Source organism: Corvus hawaiiensis, chromosome Z (assembly GCF_020740725.1).
Source record: "Corvus hawaiiensis isolate bCorHaw1 chromosome Z, bCorHaw1.pri.cur, whole genome shotgun sequence".
Classification (NCBI taxonomy): Eukaryota; Metazoa; Chordata; class Aves; order Passeriformes; family Corvidae; genus Corvus; species Corvus hawaiiensis.
The window spans coordinates 47,006,312-47,029,587 of NC_063255.1; the positions used below are offsets into that span (position 1 = coordinate 47,006,312).

At 37.3% G+C, this 23,276-nt stretch overlaps 1 protein-coding gene across 6 annotated transcripts in view; it reads right to left on the reverse strand.

The window, feature by feature from the left end:
* The window catches only part of PTBP3 (polypyrimidine tract binding protein 3), a 49,333-nt gene that overhangs the window by 18,153 nt on the left and 7,904 nt on the right, over positions 1–23,276 (reverse strand). For 4 of the 6 annotated variants that reach the window (XM_048292373.1, XM_048292374.1, XM_048292369.1 and 1 more), the window contains exons 3-9: positions 16,045–16,116; positions 13,295–13,458; positions 12,289–12,435; positions 9,106–9,270; positions 5,581–5,691; positions 3,261–3,435; positions 102–179 (exon numbers count right to left, since the gene is read on the reverse strand). In XM_048292373.1, the coding sequence (XP_048148330.1) occupies positions 102–179; positions 3,261–3,435; positions 5,581–5,691; positions 9,106–9,270; positions 12,289–12,435; positions 13,295–13,458; positions 16,045–16,069 (865 nt within the window). In that variant the 5' untranslated portion in view covers positions 16,070–16,116. Of the gene's footprint in view, positions 1–101; positions 180–3,260; positions 3,436–5,580; positions 5,692–9,105; positions 9,271–12,288; positions 12,436–13,294; positions 13,459–16,044; positions 16,117–18,225; positions 18,303–23,276 lie in introns of all 6 variants that reach the window. The other 2 variants (XM_048292372.1, XM_048292375.1) reach the window with 2 other exon arrangements.

Below are 23,276 nucleotides of genomic sequence, written 5' to 3' on the forward strand. Positions count from 1 at the left end.
TGTTCTGATAGCTATATTAAAAAAAAAGACTCTGGACAGATGTATTCAGATGGGTCACTAGCCATAACTACAAATACTACATTTTTAGAAAACAAACTTACCTGCACCTTGAGGAAAGCCCAAGGCTGGGGCAAACCCAGGAGGCCCTGTATATGATGGAAAGATGGTATTTTGGGTGGCTAGAGAGAACAGATACATCTAATTAAAGCGGATTTTGAAAGTTTTGGAAAACAGAAGAGATTTCAGCAATCAGAATCAGCTACCAGCATTGCTAGATTGACTTCATCTGTGATTCCAGATGTTTATAAAATGTTTGGGTTAAAACTCTCATTGAAATACAAGACTATGTTTTACAAAGACAATTTTCAGCTACTTTTGAAGGCAAATATTCTGGTCAGCCTCAACATTGCTCTCTAAAATGAGGTCAGGGCAAAATATAAATTAGACAAGTTTGAATAGGAAAGCACAGCACAGATTAGTATCCATTAAAGTTAATATGACTGTGTTCACTGGTTTTTATTCACACAATGGACATGTATTCTAGACATTTTCTGCTAGTAAATATAGTCAAAGATGTTTTGCAGTGATGAGGTACAACTCCTGAATATTTCTAAGATCAGTATAAGCTAAACAATACAAATATCTACAACTAATCTGAGATTCTGAATTTTACTAGCTGCTGAAATGCATGAAGTATACATATACAGCATTTTAAGGAGATGTACTTTCCCGGTTTGTGTAACTTTATAAATAACCAGTGTTTTTTATAGTTCCCCTGGAAATCACAAGCATTAACCAGATTTGGAATAGCAACATATGGAGAGTCCCAGAGTCAAAGATAGTTCAGTGATTTCCACATTAGTATGTGGAGTTAAGTGCTACCAGAATAGCACACAAAGCTGTGTTCTAAGAGGCAGTTAGATACAAGCTTGCGCTGTGGATCTGTTCATATGTAAACACACACCAGATTTTAATTTTTTTTTAAATAGGGCATGTAATACCAGAAAACACATTCTACAAGCTTGGTAATACGTCTGTTTCACTACCCAAACTGCCACACCACTGACTAAAATGGAGCTACTAGCAAATGGTTATTGATAGGGATGATACAATACCATAAGAAGTATCTATTATGGATTACAAAAACAAATGGAACAGACACCACAGATCAAGTATTCATGAATAGTGCATCACATTACACCCTCTTATCTGTGGCAACAAAGTGTCTTTCATACAAAAAACTGAATACATTTATCACACCAAAGCAACTAAATATGTTCTTGAAATACACACACTGGTGCATTATACTGACAAGTTCTGGCAATATAGTTATTAATCACTTATTCACAATCCAAGAAAGGCAATGGAAACACTAATGAAGAAATAGATCAAGAGCTTTTATTCTGCCAAGTAAGACCTGCATGTTGCACCCTGATACCAGAATCAGGAATGTAAAAATTGTCAAACTGAGCTAATGCAGAAAGATCTGGAACTCCCTGTTGCCTTTTTCCATTTTTTTTTTAAATTCATTTGCTTCATGGCTATCAGCCTAGCTTTCTAAGCAAGCTAATTCATGTATTTCTGCTTACATTCACTGGATGCAAGAACTCTTTAAATATAAAACAGGCACAAAATCTGTTTGTTTATAGTGTGGTATCTTTTCCACAAAAAGTAAAAGAAAATTAAAGAAAAAAGAGAGGCAAAACAAGTTTCAAGAGAAGTTCAGGTTTGCTATTAAGATAACTTCTAGTCTACAGAAAAAAAAAGATGTATTATTCTGAGAGTTACCAGTTTTATCTTATCATTCTACATCAAAACTACATCCACTAGTAATAACAGGTAGTGGAAGTACTCACATGACGTAGAACATCTTTTCCTCATGTTCTATAACTAAGCCTCTCAGAGCATGCCAATGACAGTATGTGCATGTTGTCACCACTGACAGAAAGGCTATGAAGCCTATTTCTCCCTGTCTACAGCTATTTTTTTACTGTTTTTTTTTTAATATTTGTGCAGCTGCTTCACTGTGAATGTACACAGACAAATTTTGGTACAGACATCAGACTATTCCAGCACTTCTTACTCTTACAATAAAAGAAAACAAGGCTCCTAGCAATGAGCAGCTTGGAAGAGTGAGGGGGAAAATATGGAGAAGTGTTCAAGTGTTATTCTCCAAAAGCATAGTTACTTCTGCCCTACAAGCAAGTACAGAAATAAACTACTCTAATTGTACTTTTCCCTTCCACCGACATTTCAAAAAGTGCAAGTCTAATTAATTTGAATGTATTAGACCTGTAACAGCACACTTCTATAATCCTGTATGGCAAATTCCACCCTTCTCCTCTGCCCCAGACTATAATGAGAGTTGTTCATTACACAAAGATCCAAGGCCTGCCTTTAAGGGGAGCAGTAAAGACAAAAATCAAGAAAGTAGTGAGTGCAACTCACTTTCTCATTCTAATCTAAACTAACTAACTCAAGTATACAAAAAATTAATCCAAACCCACTATTTGCCCTAGTTGCCACAGAAAAGTAAAGGAAAACAGGAAATTATTCTCCCACCCTTTTTAGTGTGCTAATCCACTGGACAGCATTTAGATACCTATTAAACAGCTAAGACAGTTCTTAGCTGTGTATTATTGCTAATCACTGTCATTAGAGAGAGAAAAGAATAGCTAAAATAGCTCAAATTGTGTTGTGAGCACTTCTCCAGTGTCACTTCAAGCAGACACTGTCTCCCCTATGCCAAAGTGGCTTCTAAAATTTAAGAAAATTTCTTAAATGTTATCTTTTAGAAGATGACTACAGACATATATAAGTAAGTACAGAATTTTGAATTTTCTTATAGTTTTGTCTCTTGCAGCATGCAACTATCCTAAAATATCAACAAATAGGAGTTAATACCCTTAACACACTTCTTTTCAAGCAGCTTTAGGCAGCCAGTGTCAACTTGTGATGACTTCCATTCTGATATGCATTACCTGTACCAATGATACCATTTTACAGCATTTTAGTAGTATTTTGCAGCTTTTTTACAACACTTTAAATTTGCCCACGAGTATTCCTCATGTTATTGTTTTAGATATTCATTTATCATGACTTGGACTTCATGCTTTCCATATAAATTTTACTGAACCTAACAAACAAAAAGGTATGCAAAATGTACCCTTCTATGAACCTGATATGAAGCCAGAGCATACATGTCACTTAAAAATTCTGATCTCAGTGTGTATTAAGCACTAGAGGTGAAGGCTTCTTACCAAAGGGAGTAGATAAGGATGTCTCCACGGTTCGCTGGCCATCACCAAAAGGAAGGTCAATGCGAGTGAAATCCCTGCTTTTGTCATTGTTGTACTTCACCGTTAGATTAGTTAACTTGGAGAAATCAATACGCAGAGTGCAGCACCCAGTGTAGATACTATGGCCATCCAGAGACTGAAGAAAAATAATTACATTTTCAGAGATAAAACACACTGGCAGCCACCACTATAAGTTCGTATTTTTTATTGCAGCCTTTCAGTACTTGAAGGTGGCTATAAGAAAGATGAGGAGAGATCTTTAAGAAGGGCAGGTTGGGATAGGACAAGGGCCAATGGTTTTAGACTGGGAGGGTCGATTTGGATTAGCTATATGAAATTAAGTTTTTTACAATGAGCATAGTGAAACACTGGCACAGGTTGCCCTGAGAGGTGGTCAGTACCCATTGGACAGGGCTCTGAGCAACCTGATCTAGTTGAAGGTGACCCTGCTCACTCCAGGGGATTGGACTAGACAACTTTTAAAGGTTCCTTCCAACCCAAACCATTTACTATTATGCAGTTTTCACCTTGCAACTGTATCCAGACAGTAAATCACCTACTGGTTTTAAAGTCCTCCTTCTAAAGATCAAGTAGAAAATTATGCTGCCACTATTCTTACCTAAACATCGTGTGTAGTTCTAGTGTAGTCTTCTAGTTAGTATTGTATCACCTTGAGCCAACTGGACAAAACATAGCTTTAAGCATGACTTGGCTTCCTTTGTTTCTAATCTTACTTCTCTCCCACTCAACACACAGTATCAGATGGTAATAGGAATACTAATTTGGAAATTTTAACTGCATGAATTGACCTGTACATGAGGGACTCTCATGAAGGATCTGATGCACAAAGCCTGTGAGGAGCGCTGGAGGGAGCTGGGGGTGTCTGCCCTGGAGAAAGGGGGCACAGGGGAGACCTTAATGCACTCCACAGCTGCCTGAAAGGAACCTGTAGCAAAGTAGGGGTCAGTCTCTTCTCCCACGTAACAAGCGATAGGACAAGAGGAAATGGTCTCAACTTCTGCAATGGGAGTTTAGACTGGATACTAGGAAAAATTTCATCATCAAACAGGTTAGCAGGCTTTGGCACAGGCAAGTGTCACCATCCCTGGAGGTATTTAAATTATGTGCAGATGTTGTGCTTCAGGACATGGTTTAGGAGTGAACTTGGCATCATTTGGTTTATCATTGGACTCAATGACCTTAAGGTTCTTTTCCAATTTAAGTCCTCAGACTTGGGCATGGCTTCAAGTGAAACAACAGAGTAGATGGATTCCGTGCCCAAGAACACCCAGAAGTGGTGCATAGCTGTGGGTGACGCACTGAGGCAGCGAACAGAGGCACCCATCGGCTAACCCGACCACTGGTCTTAAAAGGTCTCTAGTCTGCCTCTCTAGGACTTGAATCACAGGTGTCATGAAAAGATAGCTAAGGTTTTTCTACACATCTGACTATTGATTGCCTCCTGCTCCCTTTATATGAGAACTAAAGATGACTTGGATGAAGGGGCAGAGGCCTCCTCCGCAAGTTCACGGATGTCATAAAGCTGGGAGGAGTGGCCAATAGCCGAGAGGGCTGTGAAGCCTTTCAGAAGGACCTCGACAGGCTGGAGAGGTGCGCAGAGAAAAACTGTCTGAAATTCAACAAAGGCAAACTGAGCGGAGACTGAGGCCTGATCTGCTGGAAAGCAGCTCTACAGAGAAGGAGCTGGGGGTCCTGGTGGACCACAAGATGCCTGTGAACCAGCAATCTGTCCCTGTGGCCAAGAAGGCCATGGCATCCTGGGGGGCATTATGGAGAGCATTGCCAGCAGGTCAAGGGAGGTGATCCTGCCCTCTACTCAGCACTGGTGAGACCACATCTAGAGTGCTGTGTTCAGTTCTAGGCTCCTCAGCTCAAAAGAGACATAGAGCTCTGGCAGCAGGTCCAGTGTAGGCTTACAAAGATGATTAAGGGACTGGAGCATCTCTCACAAGGAAAAGCTGAGGGAGCTGGGCCTGTTCAGCCTCGAGAAGACTGACAAGGAATATTATCAATGATTTTTGTTTTGATAGACTCATGGATCTCTTGGTGTATATGTTACACGTTTGTTTGCACTTGATGACAGAGTGCTGTCCTCTTCACTAAAGAGAGATGTCAAAGCTATTCATGCGCAATAAGAATGTTAGAATGATGAGAAATCACAAAGTTAACAGTCAAAATATTCCCAATGGTTCCCCTGTCCCTAAGCACGGAAAAACCCCCCACCAAAGAAACAAACTCAAGTTGAATACACTACACTTACCATTTTGGCATAATATGCGTTCGTTGCATCAGCAAATTGGAGCAAGGCTTGAAATTGATTGTTCTTATGGAACATGACAATCTTCAAGACAAAGCCAAATTTAGAGAAAATCTGTTAAGGAAAAAACATGGGCTTTAAGAAGCAATGAGTAATTCATGCCCACTAAAAACTAGCATTTAATATTTCAAATAAATTTTTAAAACTATTTCTGTTGTGAGAGCTGAACAAAAATTGTGTGAACTCAGAATTTTGTTTAAGGTAAAAAAATAATTAAAGAAGAGGCTACAAAAAATGGGAAAGGATAAAATTTCCTTGAAGATTCAGCAATGTCTAGTCAATTAAGAGCAGGGAAGGACAGTCCAAACAGGCATTTGTCCAAATGTGGATAATGAATCAGAGTGGAGATTTGAAAAATAGACTTTCACAAGTCACAGAATCACAGAACATGTTGAGCTGGAAGGGATCCACAAAGGTCATCAATCGAGTCTAATTCCCAGCTGTGCACAGGACACCCCAAGAGTCACACCATGTGCTTTGGAGCATGGTCCAAAGGCTTCTGCAACACTGTCAGGCTGGTGCTGTGATCACTTCTCTGGGGAGCCTGTTCTAGACCCCAACACCCTCCAGGTGAAAAACCTTTTCCAATCCAACTTAAATATCCCCCAACTCAGCTTCATGCCATTTCCTCCAGTCCTGTCACTGGTCACAAAACTGAAGAGATCAGTACCTGCTCCTCCCACTTCCCCTCTGAGGAAGTTAAAACTGCAATGAGGTCTCCCCTCAGTCTCTTCTTCTCCAGGCTGAACAGACCAAGTTTCCTCAGCCACTCCCCATAAGGCTTCTCCCTCCAGACCCCGTACACTGCTGACTCATATTCAACTTGCCATTGACCAGGAAGCACAGGTCCCCCTTCCACTGGTCCTCTCCAGCCTCTTGCTCTCTAGCTTATACACGTTCCCCTTCCCTGTTCCAAGCTAGTTTAAAGCTCCGTCAACAAGCCCCACTAGCTCCTACGCTAGAGCCCTTTTTTCCCTCCGAGAAAGGTCCATCATATCAGGTGTCAGTGGAACAGGTGTTGAATAGACCATCTCATGGTCAAAACCCCCAAAATTTATTCAAGTACACCACAGAGCCATCCACTGACCTAATGGATCTATTTATATCGATATTATTCCTTGTTGCTGGAAGTCAGTTGAGATGGGAACTGCAAACTACATTTCAAGGTATCCCCCTTTATGTTGTGTACATTAGGCAAATTCCACAAATCTGTTGAACAACAATACAACTTAAATAGCTGATGTGCTTATTAAGATCCACTGCCTAAATTAGAAAATGAAGAGGAAAGAAGCAAGACAAAGCCCTAGATTTGAATCTACCCCTATACTTTATAATCAAATAGTATTTGATTTATTGCAAACATAAGCATTTCAGAAATACTTTTAAAAGTTGAAATTAAATAGATATACATTCAAAATGAGAGTGTGCACTACATGAAGGTGTCTACGCAAAATCAAAGCCACAAAGAGTGAAGACAAAATTAAAGCTAGGATATATCATGCACTTGCATGATATATGTCCAAGTTAACAGTCAAAGAGGAAAGGTGAGTTTGAGAAATACTACTAGTTTTCAAGCACACTGTTAGAATCAACGCAAAGTCAGGAAAGCAGAAACCCCTAAGAAATATTAAACTTGCAATGGAAAGAAAGGCCACAGGTAAGGATATGCATCTCTTGCCAGCCGCTTAGGCGTAGAGTCAACGATACAAGACTAATGTCCCAACCCTTTGTATCCAGTTTTTCCGTCTCTCAGAAACAAGATTCTAATGCTGCAGTCATCATTTAGTCACAGAAAACAGAACAGAAACTTTTTCACAGCGATTTAAAATTAGTCTTTGAGTTCCTGTTCATAAAGCACTTCCTCTTAAGAAAGGCCTAAATACAGCTTCTCAAGCTTTTCCGTGTTTATCCAGAAAACTTAACACACCTTTTTAAGGTAATGAAATTTAATGTACTCCTTCCTGTTTGATTTTAAACCTAAACACACTGTATATATCAATTTTCTTTCTGCAAAGAAAACTCTAAATTTTCAGCTTCTTATGATAAATATTTTAAGGTGAACTGTGGTTAAAAAAAGTTAATTTCTTGACAAGAAAGACAGCTTACAAAATACAATCTAAGTATGGGATGACAGCTGGCCTACTAGTTCCATAAGATGCTATCATTGTCAGTGAAAATACTTATTTCCATTAACCTCACCACACAAAGTAAAAGTTAGATTGTAGCCATTGGGCACAAAGTGATACTTTAATTAGAGGAGACTGTCCCCTATTAAGAACTCCAAATGCGATTCTGTTTCAAATATTGCTAAATTTTCTAGACATATTGGAAAAGTAGTTGAGTGAGGGCAATTCAAATACTGAAAATATAGTTGTGCTGCACTGAAATAGACTAAAATAAAATGAAAGTAAATTAAAATAAATTTCCTTGTTGCTGTTGCACTGTAAGAACTAGTACAGCTCCCATAACCACAGGAGCTTGTATTCAGGTTATTCTGAATGCAATAATAATCCTAAGCAGCTGACTTAGTATTTGCACAGGTTCAGTAATGAGTCAACAACACTCAAAGATACAAAAAAAGGTTTAGATCAAATTGCTACATCCAAGTGACAACTAATATGTATACTAGTTAACCAATGTCATGATGAGGAGACACAGAGAAACAGAAAATTTTAAGAGATAAGAGGAAAACTAGTGTTGCTAAAAACAACTGTTGTTTGCGATCCTAGCAGAGCAGGAAAAAAATCTTCCCAGGCTGCAGGTTCTTACAAAATCATCCCAGTTATTTTAAATTGTATTATTTAAGAAACCCATATGTGTGGCAAAAATTACTACTAATTACAAAAGCTTCAAGTATGAAAAACTTTGCAACATTTGTAAAGTATCTACAAATCCTCTGGATGCAAAGAAGTGGTCTCAAAGTTACTAAACTCAGAGGTTTCAACAGCATAGCCCAAATACCTAGCAGAAGTTACAGTAATGTCCTTCATAACTATAGCCTACCATTACTCTAGGCTTTCAGAGGTAGTCAAATACCATTCTAAAGATGAACAATCAAAAATATTTGTCCAAGAAATTTGCATATTACATCAGTTGCTCTGAGTTATAAAATTGAATATAAAACCCTAAATATAATGCAAACCACAAAGGTTACTCAGCAGAAAGAGTGCTAAAATTTGGATTCACAAGTTCATAACACTCAATATTTCACTAACTTATCATGAGAGCAGAAGTAACAGTTCAAGTTTGTTGCTGCTTCCACAGCAAGGAACTAAACGAGACAACATGAAAATCAAAGTACAGAAGCCCTGTTTACTTGAACTTCATTTAGTCAGAACTACTTCAAACCTAGATCCCTAAATTCAGGAAATAATTTTAAAGAGACAGTCCTCATTCAAAAGATTCAGGAACTTAAACAGGTACTTAAAAAAATAAATTAATGTGACTTTTTTAAGCAATCCTCATTACCTGATACAGTATGTCTAAAGTGACAGGGTAAAAAACATTTTCAACAACGATTCGAAGAACAGAACCATGACTTGGAAGGACCCCACCTTCAGCAGCAAGAGCACTTGTAATACCCGGGTTTCCATGCTGCACAGCATTCACACCTTGCAATGCAGCTTGGGGTCTCTGAAATTAGGTCATAGCAGAGAGCACAATTAATTTACATACAAATTCTTCATACTGAAACAAAGTTCTCCTAAATGAAAAGCACATAAAACATAACTTCAAAACACGATTTTTCCTTCTTATTATTGATTCAAATCATAACTCCTACTTTCCATGCCCCTCCCTTAACTAGTCAGTGTAATTCACACTTACAAATGGCTTTTTTCTAGTTAAACTGCTGCTACTTTGTAATGTCATACAGACATGATTTTGCTTTGATTCTGTAAACTATTGTCATTCTAGACATTTTTCCAATAATATTGTTGATGACGACATTGTAACAGACTAACCAGTCAGCATACCAGAAACTATTTGCTCTGCTTTACTGGGAGTTCCTTCTCTTCAGGAACTAAGATTTCATGGGGATAAGCTTAAAAATGCACACCCTACTCTTCTGTCAGAGCCAAGCCATCAACCACAAAAAATAGATTTAAATCTCACTCCTCAAACTCAATTTCTGTGATTACATGAGTCTCTACACTTGTTTTTCATGGGCTTTCCCGAAAAAGGTCTTCATACCTCCTGTGAGTAGCAGCACTACACAGAGATGTTCCTTTCCAAATGCAGTATTGTGACCTGAATTCATGTCTCAGCTACTCTATTTCTTCGGAAGACAGACTAAACAGGGCACATAGCACATGTTACCTAGTTTCAGAAAAACATAACCCTGCAAAATAATCTGTACTTCAGGCCTCAGCCTAGGCACTAGAACAGTAACAGTATTCAACTGCTCTACTAGGGTCTCTTTAAAATTTAGATAGAACTCAACTACAAGTACCAAACAGCTTATTTTTAGAAGTAGACAGTGCTGTCATAGAAGAAAGCAACTGCTACATACCAAGTTGAAAATACTTGGAAAGAGACCCAAGGAGTCTTATTTGCAAATATACATATGCTTTTCCTGAGGCTGTTTTGCAAACCACATCCTTAAAACAAAAATCGTGCTATTTATTTGGTTTTGCAGATCAGTGCTCTTACATGAGGAAAGATCCAAATAATATTTACCAGACTGACAGCTTGCAAGACTTCAGTGACTTTTGTGTCAGCACAAATGAATGATTTATGCTCAAATCACTACTATCCACATTCTTAGAGAGAAAAAAAAAAATCATGATATACACACCACAGTATATAATTTATGTACCTAAAAGGGAGGACAATTGAAATTCATCCAGGAATCCAAAAATCCAGTATAAACCCCTAGGGTACTCTGCTAGTGACCGGACCCCAGCTTTATGCCACTGGTCACAACCATGTTAGCCTTTCAAATCACCTCACAGTTCACTTAACTAGACTGCATTAATCAGTTCATCTATTGAGATGTTATTGGAAACAACACAAAGTCTTGCCAAAGTCAAGATAAACAATATCCTCCTGTCTCATCCACCAAACCAGTCATCTCACCATAAAAGGCCATCACACTGGTCAGGCATAACATCCTTTTAAAAACCTGTGCTGGACTATGACTAACCACTTTCTTCTCCTTAGAATGTTTGGAGATAGTTTCCAGAATGAGTTGTTCCATTCCCTTCCAAAGGACCAAAGTACGGCTGATCAGGCAGTGGCTCCCCAGATCTTTCTTTTCATCTTCCTTGTTGTCCTTCCTTAAGATAGGATAAGGAAGGATTTTCTTTTTTCTAGTCCTCAGTAGCTTCTTCCAACTGCCATGACCTTTTCAAGATTGTACAGTGGCAATGCAATGACATCAACCAGCTCCCTCAGCATTCGCAGGTGTATCTCACTACGGCCATAGACTTTTTGTTTATCCAATTAGTTTAAACGTTCTCTAATGTGATTATTCTCTACTTCCTTCATCAAGACTTTCCCAGCGTTCTCATGTACTTGGTAATACCAAGGGCAACTCTTAACCACTACAGGCTGATGAGAAGGCTCTCAGTACTTCAGCCTTTCCCACCTCCTTTGTCCCTGCCCCATTCAGCAACAGGCCTATGTATTCCAAAAAAAAAAACAAAACCAAAAAAAACCCCAAAAAACCCAAAAAACAAAAAACAAAACAAAAAAACCCCCCCACCTCTTATTTCTACTGCTGATACACTTGAAGGAACCATACTTGCTCCTTTTCACATCTCTCATCAGAGACAACTCCAAGTGGCCTTTGACTTTCCTAACCATATCCCTGCATGTTCAGATAATGCTCTATAATCCTCCTGGGGCACCTGTCCATGATTCTAACTTTTCTACACCTCTCCTTTACATTTCGGCTTAGTCAGGAGCTCCTTGTTCATACAAGCAGTCCTCCTGCCACCTTTGCTTGATTTCATGGTTATGACGATGAACTAATTTTGAACTTGAGCTCCTCCCCAGTAATTTTACAGATATTGAGAAGTCCCTGTCTGTAAGAAGTTACTGAAATTATATATTTCAGATTTTGTCTACTGGTATAGTGAAGAGTAGCCTGTTTATTTACTAGTGTTGTGGCTTAACCCTAGTATGCAGCAAAGTGCCACTGCTCAGTCACTTTCCCATAGCACAGTGGAAGAGGGAATTGAATAGTGGAAGTGAGGAAACTCATGGGTTCAGTTACAGACAGTTGAACAGGCAAAGCAATAGCTGCACATGCAAGCAAGGCAAAACAAGGAATTCCTTTACTACCTCTCATGGGCAGAGAGGTGTTTAAAAATTTCCAAGAAAGTAGGACTTCACTGAGCATAACAATTACTTGAAAGAAAAAGGCCGCAAGTCTGAAGATCCCTCCTTCCTCATTCTTCCCCCAGTTTTCAATGCTGAGCCCAACATCATATGGTGTGGGACATTCCTTGGGTCAGCTGCAATCAACCGTCCTGGTTGAGACCCTTCCCATCTTCTTGTGCACTCTCACTGGCAGGGCAATGTGAGAAGCAGAAAATGCCTTAATACTTTCTGTCACAAGCTGATAAGAGGAAAATTAACTCTGTCCTAGCCAAAACCAGTACACAACTCATACAATTATATCCTGTTAAATAGAAGTATTATACTTACAGCCTGATTATGTTGATTGTCAGTCCTAAGTTCTTTGTAATTGGAATACTGAATATAAACTGGCTGATTGTGGAGGTGAGGTGTAGCAGGAGTGTAGTAGTTGACCATAGAAACAGCAGCATCTACAGAAGCCATTTCCAAAAATGCCTGCAAACAATACATAGCTGATTTCAATGCTGTTTTTGTTTACAAGAGAGAACAAAGCATCATTTTTTCCCAATCCCAGTCTCACTAGAAAAAGATGATATAAAAGTACAGTACTAATTTGCACAGCATTAGAATGCATTTGTGTGTGCACGTTTATGGGGCTGTTTTATTCCATTTATGGGTTTTCTTAGAAAATTTTACATTTTAAGTACACTATGTCATTTAAGAAGACATGGAATAAGTATGGCATATGGGAAGCCATGCTGCTAAGCATATCACACTGCTAATCAATTCGTTAAATTCCTGAAACCAAGCATTATTACCTAGGTAGCTGATATGCATACTGATTGAAGAAGTTGAAACAGAACATTAAACATCCATCAGTTTATGCATTGTATTAACCCGGCTCAATGCTCTAGACAATTTTTTGAATGAACACTTATTATTTTTAGGATTTCTGTGTTTCTTCACGATGCAAACTACTCTGTCACATCTAATGGGATTAAACAGATGTGCTTAACATGGATGTTAGCAATTCAAGTAGGCAGGCTCTTTGAAGACATATATCATCAATAGTGACAATGAAGTTCTTTATCATCTGTATGCTCTTACAGAAAGTGGCTATCACATTTAGCAATATTATTAACAAATTTCTAGCTCACTATTTAATCTAAAAGCATATTAAAAACTTAAATTTCATAACATCCTTTCACATTTAAAAATATTAAAATCCTCAGCAATCAATGAAATACTTAGACATTGTTGCAAGCATTTCAGTCAACCACAAGATCAAAATTGTCATAACATGAAACACACCTTCAGCGTTGCTCTAGTAAATGAAACATTGAAAACTACATACCTGACCTTTTCCTCTTAGCATCAAGAGATTGGTTACTTTGCCAAAAGGGAGGCCTAATGAAACGACTTCTGCTCCAGTAACACCACTTGGAATTTGACGAATATGAAGGACACGTGAAGGGGAACATGGCGATCTGTTTCCTTTACTTTTTTTCTTCTCATTATCTAAAATATTTTAGGGAGGGAGACAGACAAGCAAACAAGACAAACACATTGCACAGTGTACATATCAAAACCTAAAGGAGAAACTGCTGCCTCAGCACTGACACTGACTTAGGTATAGCCCTTTGAATCCTAAGAAAGACATTTCATATCTAACAAAGGGACAGTGTAAGAAGACATCTTCAGCTATTCCAAATCTTGATAGCAAGGGGATGGTGTGATATGTTTGGCTTTGCTTTGGACTGTTTGTTTATTTTCTGGTGATTTGGTTTTGGTTTACTGCTGTTTTGGCTTTTTTCTTTTAATGGAGGCCAGTAATTTCTCCCCAAATGCCTACATAAGGTATTTACAAAATGTTAGTTGCATAGAAGAGGGGCAAGTCATAATTGGGAAGTAATACATTAATTTTTCTTTTATCACCAGCTTATGTTTCTGTGACTGAGTTGCTAACGCAAGGTTTGGGGTTTGTTTTTATTTTATTAAAGAAAGCCTGCTGTTCCAAATTATTTTCAGTTTTCAAAAGTCTTTGAAAAAGATAGACAACATGAAATCCAGACAAACTCTCAAGTCTTCCACTTCAACACATTGCCAGAAGGGGGGTTTTTTTGAACAAATGCCTATTTGGATACTCTTAAGTGGCCAATTTGGATTGGTAAGTGACCAATGACTACATTTCAACAACGTTACTCAGTATCCTTGAGTCAAGCAGAACACTACATCTGGAATAGGCATACTGTTCTAGAAGCAGTTGCAATGGAGGCAATGGAGGCTTAACACCTAATCTGTTGCATTTAGCTTTCCAAGGAGAAACACAAAATATTGGGAAGAAATTTCTGTATGAGCTTTATAAGATATTTCAGATTTTGCTGTAGGTTTTACATACAGCCTAAGGCTGAGAACTGGTTCATACAAGTCATTCTACATCAGGATGTTTACAGAGGGTCTTTTTATTAGTGGAAGCCTGTAAAATTTCAAGTTGGATGACCAAAGCCCCAACCACACCACACTTAAAAATTCTCCCACTTACAAAACTGAAAATTCTGTTATGCATTGATTTTGTCATCAAGAAATTTTAAATGGCTTCATGTCCTCTGCATGCATTCTGAAAAATGTGAACTTTAAGACAAACATGAACATATTAAACACATATCGGTACCAAGCCATAACAGGACATATTACTGGTAAAGTCTAACAACCTATTTTGTTACATTTCAGGTTCAAAATGGACAAGATATCCTTGACTTATACTAAGTCAAAGAATGCTTGACTAAATAAAGCAGGAAATGAAGCCTAGTATGAATTTTTCCTTAAGTTTAATATGACAGACTCTTGCAGAAGCAGTATCTTCTGGGTTCTGATACATTGTCAGAGGTGACAAAATAGAGCAAACTCTTGAAACGCTTCTTATCTTGTGAAACTTCAGCAAAGTTACTAAATGAGCAATAAAAGCTAGCACATCTCAAATATAAAACCTCATAGTTTTTTAAACCATGCTTCTTTATCCAGCTGTGGTTTGATACAAATTTTGATGCAGAGTGATAATCATCTGTATCTTCCAGCATCTAAATTTCAAAATTGATTCAACAATTCTTTAAAGCATGCCAAAGGCGATCACCTTTTCTGAATTTTACACTCAATTGAGTAAAAGTAAAAAATGCTTTCAGACAGACAAAAAGAAGCCTTATGAACAAAATGAAATTTGATTCCTGATGTACAATGGCCAGTTCATTACAATTGCAATTCATGACTGGTACAAATGTATTCCCTGAGTAGCCTGAGATGGGAGGTACAAACCCAAAACCCCAAACATAACTATGAAAAACAAATGCTGCAGCTGAAAGAAGCTGTATTAGGTAAAAAGATATATTTTGATAGAGATTATATTTAATTTTAGAGTTATACAGTTATTAATGAGAATGTCTCCTAATATATCCCAAAATTCCCAAACACCTCTATATTATTTTAAAGTTTAATATCGTTTAGACATCTTGGATACCACTGTAAAGGATCAGTCATGGCACTGTTAATTAATGATATGTATTTCAGCGATTACATTGCTGAGCTATAAGCTAACGCTATTTCAAGCCAAGCAGAAACATTTGGACATCACATTGAATTGATCAGCATAAGTATAAACAATCTGACACATGTAAGTCAAAGAAATCAAAAATAAAAATCTTCAAGTTAGCTCCCTAGACTCCTCCTTCTTCCCCACCAAAAATATAGCAAGTCTTAGATACTTATCAAGTGGTTATCTGCTCTGTCCTTTGCCCCAATATAAAATAAGCTATTTGGAAACCACTGCTGACAGGCAATTGTCTATGTCATGATTTAGTTAATTTATTTGACATAAAATTAACTCATGCAACCATTGGTCATTAACATTCTAAGTACATCTAATGCTGAAAGTACTAACAAAAGCTGTACCCAGTTTTCTCTCACTTTCAAGTTCTCATCTGATCTCAAACTTCAGGTAAATATACACACACAAAACAACAAAGCAAAAAAAAAAAAACCACAGAGAAAGAACAATCAAAGAACTTTTTTTTTTTTTTTTTTTTTTTTTTTTTTTTTTTTTTTTTTGTATACCTGTAGCTGGAGTAGAATTGCTCATGGTAAAAAGTCTGTTACTGACACCAGAAGAAGCTTGTCAGGACCACACTAAGAAATAAAAGACAAGATTACTAGTACAAGCTGTTACAGAGAACGTTCAATATAAAAGTGCAACAATTCCCTTTACTTATTCTTCCCAAGAACACCCCCTTCCTACATTCATTATCCACTATTGCCAGGAACTTATTTTTCAGGAAAACAAATGCTAACAACATAACTTTTTCACATGTCTCAAGAAATTAGCAAATTCAAAAGTGTTACACTTCACAGTAAAATCTATCCCACTACAGCTCACTTTTTAAAAGACCAAGAACAACAAATGCTTATTAAAAGAAATGAGCAGGCTGCAGGCTCTGGGTCTGCAATACAAATGCACAGCCACACAGGTAAAGTCTGCATTTGCAACAGGACACATGGGACCTTGAGCAAAACTAATTTGAGACATATTTAAACATACCTATGACACTTTTAAAAAAACCCCTGGTTTTCAGTACATTTTTTAAAAATACTTATCACTTACCATCAAATTCTTACGTCAAAGATCGGAGTACTTGCTTTAAGAGTATTAACAATTAGGGGCTCTAACTACCAACAGAAAAGACTTACCATCAAATTCTTACGTCAAAGATCGAAGTACTTGCTTTAAGAGTATTAACAATTAGAGGCTCTAACTACCAACAGAAAAGAGTTTGAGTACTACAGGTCCTTCTTTCAAAAATCAGCACCTAACTGCCAGTTACGTCTGTTTACTCATTAAGACTGCTGCAGTATTCCAGCCAAGCATCAGCTTCAAAATGCCAACAAGAAACAAGGTACCACAACACCTCTGAAAGCTAAGTTTCCTCAAACTTTTAACTACTCTCTTCCATAAAAGCATTTTAATGTAAAATAGAGACCAAGGGAGTAGTTCTACAAGATGGAATATGTTGATCTAAACAGCTTCCCACCACTTTGGTGGAAGGAGAGGTTCCCATTGCCCTTGGTCCAGTACTCCCACCTGCGCACGAACTGTTTATCTTGCACCAACTCCAGTGCCCAAGAGTTTTCCTATGAGTATAATCAATTCTCCAGCCTGCCAGCATCCTATGCTGAGTTAGAATATTCAGCTGAAAGAAAGGTTGAGAAGTGGCAGGATCTACTGCAAAAGAAAGGGGTAAGGATAAGCCATCACGCTGGCTTGCACTGGCTGCAAAAATACTGCTCAGGGTACTGGCTTGTATGGAGTCTGCGCTTAAAGGAGCAATTAGGTTCTCTTCATCCTTGTTAACCATGTGCTCCTGATGCTTCTCTAGTGTGGGAAAGTCATTCACAACAGAAGGCTGTGACTAGGCTAGGGTGCTTAAAAAGCTTTTCAGCCAAATTTAGCTGCTCATGAAGGAGCACAGGTGTTTGTGTGGGATGGAAGAAAAAATGAGCGTGTTCGTTCCTCTCCCGCAACAGTAGAGACTTATTTTTAACCATGAAACTGCATCTTAACAGTATATTTAAATACAACATCTAACTGTGGCAAACAGCAGAATAATTTTTAAATTAAGAGAACTAAAAAATATAAACTCTGTATTTTACAGAAATGTCAATTAAATGGTTACTAGATGTCATGCATATCACACTGTATTTGCACGAATACTAGAATGTAATTAACAAGCAATATTGATATTAATTTTCACTTATTAGCAGTAAATTGAGTATACTAGCACTCAGGTATTGTACCTAAAGAGCATATTTTGATTTTAAAATGCGTATCATACTAATTAAACAAAAGCTGTATGTGCAGATGGGGTAGAAAGTATTAAGGATGGTCTTTTACTACACTGCACCTTCCTTTTATCTACGGGAGGGCAGGAAGAAAAACCACTTCTGATGTAAATGTTTCCATAACTTCCTGTTATGGAAGCTTTAATTTGGTTTTTAACTGAGCATTTATTCAACAGAAGAAATCTCTGCATGTTTCCAAAAGACTGTGAAAAAATCATGGTGTATTACCATGTCCAACATGTATTCTTACAATTTCATATTTAATTTTATACACACTAGAATAAAACACCTCAGACATTTTAAGAAAGTATTTTCCAACATCTTCCATTTTTAGCACACACACAAAGAAACACAGTTCAGATGGCTGCAGTGACCTGTGTAAAAACTCTCTGTGCAACTGACCTGTATCTGTAAAACTGAAGCTGTAGCTCACTGAAGCACACAATGAACTGCTGTTCTAGGATGGTGGACTAAACTAGCTTGAAGAAGAGAAAAATGACACCAAAATTACAATCTTCATCCATGACATGTGCCTGTACTTAAAACTGACACATCATTCAATCACTATATCCTACAACAGCTCCCTAGATTTTGCTGTTACACTGACAACCATTAAGATGCTACAGCAGCCAAAACACAAAGGAACTCTTTTAAATTCCAAGCTCATCATCTATGCAACTGTTCTACTTGGTTTAATAACAGATCAGCAAAGCTTTGGGCTTCTTGCAATACAGGGAACCATCATAATTTCAAATGTGTATCTGTCTTCATATCTTCAACCTGATACAAGGAGTATTTTTAAATTAAAATACTTTTAACTATCTTTGTGTTTAAAAAACCAAAACTAAATAATTAACATTAAATAAAGATACTGTAGAATAATTGGCCTGCCACAGGCTTGCTAAGTCTAGAACCCTGACTACAAAACTTAGTTTCTTACAGAAGAACTTAGAATCTTACACGAGATTTTGATTATACTTTTTGTTATTATTTGAATGCCCCACTGAAACACTATTCCAATTTTTAACATTTTATATCAGTACTAAGTTATATACCTACCCATACAATTACAACACATTTACTAACTATAGTGTACCCCTTGGAAGGGTGTAGTATAAGAAAACTGCTAGGAATGCCACTGTTTTTGCAGGTGGCTGACCAAGGTTTTTCTCAAGTACAGGAATACTAAAACGATGCCTTTCATTATCTCCTTATTTAACCAGCTTATAACTGATAAGCCTTCTCAGTCATTGACTGAAAGCAAAAAGAAAACCAAATGCAAAAACATTCTAGAAGACTGCAAAGATAAACTGACACCATGGCAGTTGTGCAAGTTGAAGTACAAAATGCTATGTTTGGGACATTCTGGATTAATGAAAAAGACGACATTTATTTCTTCAATGTTTCCACAACTCTGCTCATACAGAATCCACAAAGAAATTACAAAATTCCAGTTCAATCTCTTTCTTCCCCACATAAAGGTAAAAGTTATATTTTCAAAATACTTTGTAACATGGAGCATTTAATATGGTGACACAGATCACAGTAAAAGGGTTTGCAAGGCCTTGAGTGCTGAAAAAGTCCACACAAGAGGGTAGTATGCCCTAGACAATGTCTTACAAAATCCTTATTGAATCTTTCCACGGAGGCTAGAGAGTCCTACCATGCCCCTAATTCCTCTCTGTATAAAGTTTTCCACCAGTTACTTGGCTATTCCCTATTCAAGTCCAGCTGAGAAACAGTAGAAGAGCAGCCAAATCTTGCTTATAAAGCTACCTTGACATCCTTCCTTGTCCTCACTTCATATATGGACACTTGACAAGCCCTTCTTTAAGCAGGGATGTGAGTTCATACTGCCCTCATGCCACCACTACCATTTCAGTTTTCACGGCACAACTGTGTGGGGTAAGACAGCTGCTTAACCTCAGCAAGCTGCTTGCACTAGTTCTCTGTGAGGCCACACAGTGAAAGTGAACAGGCAGGCAGGACAAGTAACCATGCTGCCTAACCCTTCCCTGATAAACACTGCTCCAAGCACAAAGCTACCTCACAGAAAGCAGCATCTGCCTTCTGAGTGTCAGAACGACTGTACCAATTACCCGGTGAATATTACTTCTTTCAGATCTGTGGTAAATGATGTAAATGGAGTTGTTCAAAACAAGGACAGCTACCAAATCAAGGCTGCAACACCCTCCTCTATTCCTGCACTCACTCCATCATTCCAAATGCATTAATCATCTCCTAAAATCTTAAGACTGCTTTTTTAACACCATAAGACTTTCCACCTCTCCGACTTCAAGGCAGCATTTCTGCATTTTTTGGTGATTATTAATTGGTGACAGGTAAGGTAAGAGCAATAGAACAGCTACAGCTAGATTAAGTTTATTCTTTCCTTGAATTACTGAGTGGGAACCTGAAACCCGTTGCTTAGAAAGCTTGGTTTGATTTTGGACATTTCTTTAGAAACCAGTAACACTTACAGTGCCGAGTAAACAGTCCAGTAAGAGACCTCTACAAAGTGTGGCACCCAATGACAAGTTATTCTTGTATATATACAAGTATTCTTGTATATATTCTTGCATATATATACAAGTATTCTTCTGTACCTACCACAGTCAATTTCCCTGACTAAATAAGGCATATTACACAACTGACTACAGCAACAGGCACATGTCTTGAAACTCCTTCAGCTGTTCTATGATTTTTAAAATGCTGATAATAATTTATGCTAATGATTCTGCAATTCCAGTATAAAACCCACTGCATTCATAGCAAAAACATAAAACAAACATCTGAAAGTCAGCAAGTCTAATTTTCTAAAATCTTTGTGAGTCACATATAGTTGGAAACAGAAGGGTAAGTCTAATACTGCAAAATCCTTCTTTAGAACATGTCCACATTCTAAAACTATGACAGGTATCTATTTAGCATTACTTCTGGAATCAATTAATCCTATAAACAATCTTCTGATTTTTAAAAAAGCTGTAAGTAACATCCTTATCACCCTCCCCTCAGCTTTCAACTGCAGTACTTTCTTCCTCTCCAATTTTCTAGAGGTCATGAATTCTTCAGTACAGTTCAATTAATTAGAAATGGGATAGTCCCAGAGAAACTTATATTTGTATTGATGGTTTTCCTAGAATTTAGCTAGTCATCTTTCTATGCTATTATTTTTAAGACAACAATACGGAAGAATATGATTATAGGTTTTATTATGAAACACCTAGCTAAAATAAAAAAAGTATGGGTAATTTTAAGGGAAATCAATTCTTTCAAAAAGTACCTCTCTCCATGCATGTAAATTAAAACTGGACATTTTTCTACAAGATTCTACATGGCAAACCAAATTAATTACTGTACCCAAAAGGGCAAACTTCAAAACATGACAATTTCATGCTATAGCAGTGATAAACCATTGCTGTATTTAAACTAACTGTTCTAATGCATACTTTATTAATTTTTATAGAATCTGACTCTGACAAAAGCTAGGGGTTATGAGAAGAGTGAAAATTTCCACTATCTTCTACTTCTACAGCAATGTCTCTAGATAATTGCTATATTCATTTACTCTTTCTTCCTCTTTCACGTTTGCAAAAGAGATGCAGCTCCTACTTCCAAAATGGGGATTTAATGTGAAGTACAATGCTGTTGGTGCCAAAGTAGCAAGATTTCAAAGAAAGTGGAGACAAACTACGGGAAATTTCAAAACCATATATTTATATTAAAAATAAACTGACCTTACATAGATAAAACCTACCCTTTCAGTAAGTTGGAGAAGAAGGAAATCATGGGCAATGATCACAAATAAGCAAACCTCATTTCCTCTGCCATAAAGACCCCCCCCCCCCCCAACACAGGCTCAAGCTGCTGATGGTCAGTCACCCTAGAAGCACTGTCTTAGCACTGATAGCTGCTCTTCTGTAGGCTTGAATGCTCAGTGGCTCTGCCAGCAACACAGCTTGCTCCACTTCCTCTGCTGTCAACTACTGAAGCTCCTTCCTGTACTGGCAACAAGGTACTGTATACACTTTCAAAGCCTCATGTAACAGTAATTAACAGGTTAAGAGAGAAACATTATGTACTTCGCATTTATGCTAGATAAAGGGCAAGAACATAAGGAAATAACATTTTCCCCTTGAAGATGCAAAATACGCAAAAGCAACCTTGAGCATGTGATTGTCAAGAGCTACAAAACTACGAGTGACAAGTTTAGTTTTTTAATGAATATAAAATATGCAGTTTAATTCCTAAAGTCAGAAATACCTTCACTTAGTATGAAGGCTTTAAAGTCATCCAAAAGGACAACAAGCCATGTACCAGTTTGAGTATTCTAGAGACCCAGCAGGCATCACAACACAAAGGCAGAGCTTTCTTTGAAACCACCATCAAAGATGACTGCTTTTCTTTGTGACATCATCGCTCATTTACAATTTCCAATAATACTGTTTTCCAACAGTATAAATACAAACTTACCTAAAAACAAAGATTGGTGTCTGTGCTTCCTAGCAAGTTTAACCTTTAAATATATGAAGATTAAGATTCCCTCATGAATTAACACAGGTTTTTTGTTAAGAAAATTTACTAAAGTTACTGCAATACATTCCTTTCACATATATATCTTTTTCAAATTATCAATAGAACGCTCAACACAATTTTTACTAAAAATCTTCATTCTAATTCTTAATAAGCAATTGAATATGGGACATATCTGTAAATAAACACCATACAGAATGAAGTCCTGTACAGATGAATACACTTGGCTTTATATTTAAAGGTTTTATACTTGAAGTCACAAATGTATCTATACAATGCCACACTGTATAGGGTTTTGCATCATTTCATACTTTGCTATGCACAAGTCATGCTCTAAACATCCAGGATCCCAAATAAATCACCAGTAAGGATCCCAATAAATCACCTCTTGAATTTGTTCAAAAGAAAATTTACATAGCCTTATAAAGTACCGTAACTGGACAATCTGGTTTATAATTTATTATTAAAGATTAAAATTGAAAAAGAAGTACAGCAGAAAGAAACAGGACAAAAACACAACACTAATGCCAAACAATACGGTAACAGCAAAACCCAGGAAGGGATATAACAAAAGAAGTAGTGTGTGTAAAAGGCTATAAAAAGATTCTTCCATTTAAATCAACTGCTAAAAGATCTGTAACAACACTGTATTAAAAAAAATTTGAAATATGTTAGCAAATTACACAAAGGTAATGGTAAACAGCCTAAAGGAAGAAAAAAACCCACTGTGATAAAAATTAAAATGTGATGAACTGTGGATTATTTTCTTTCCTCTTGCAAAGGAAATCATTTAACTTACACAGCATGAAGAAAGAGAAAGAAAACAACTAGCTGGATCACAGCAGCAATCAAAATTTCTGCAAAATTGCTATCTGAAGCATCCCTTTTATCATTCATTTTTAACTCTAGTTCCTTCTAAA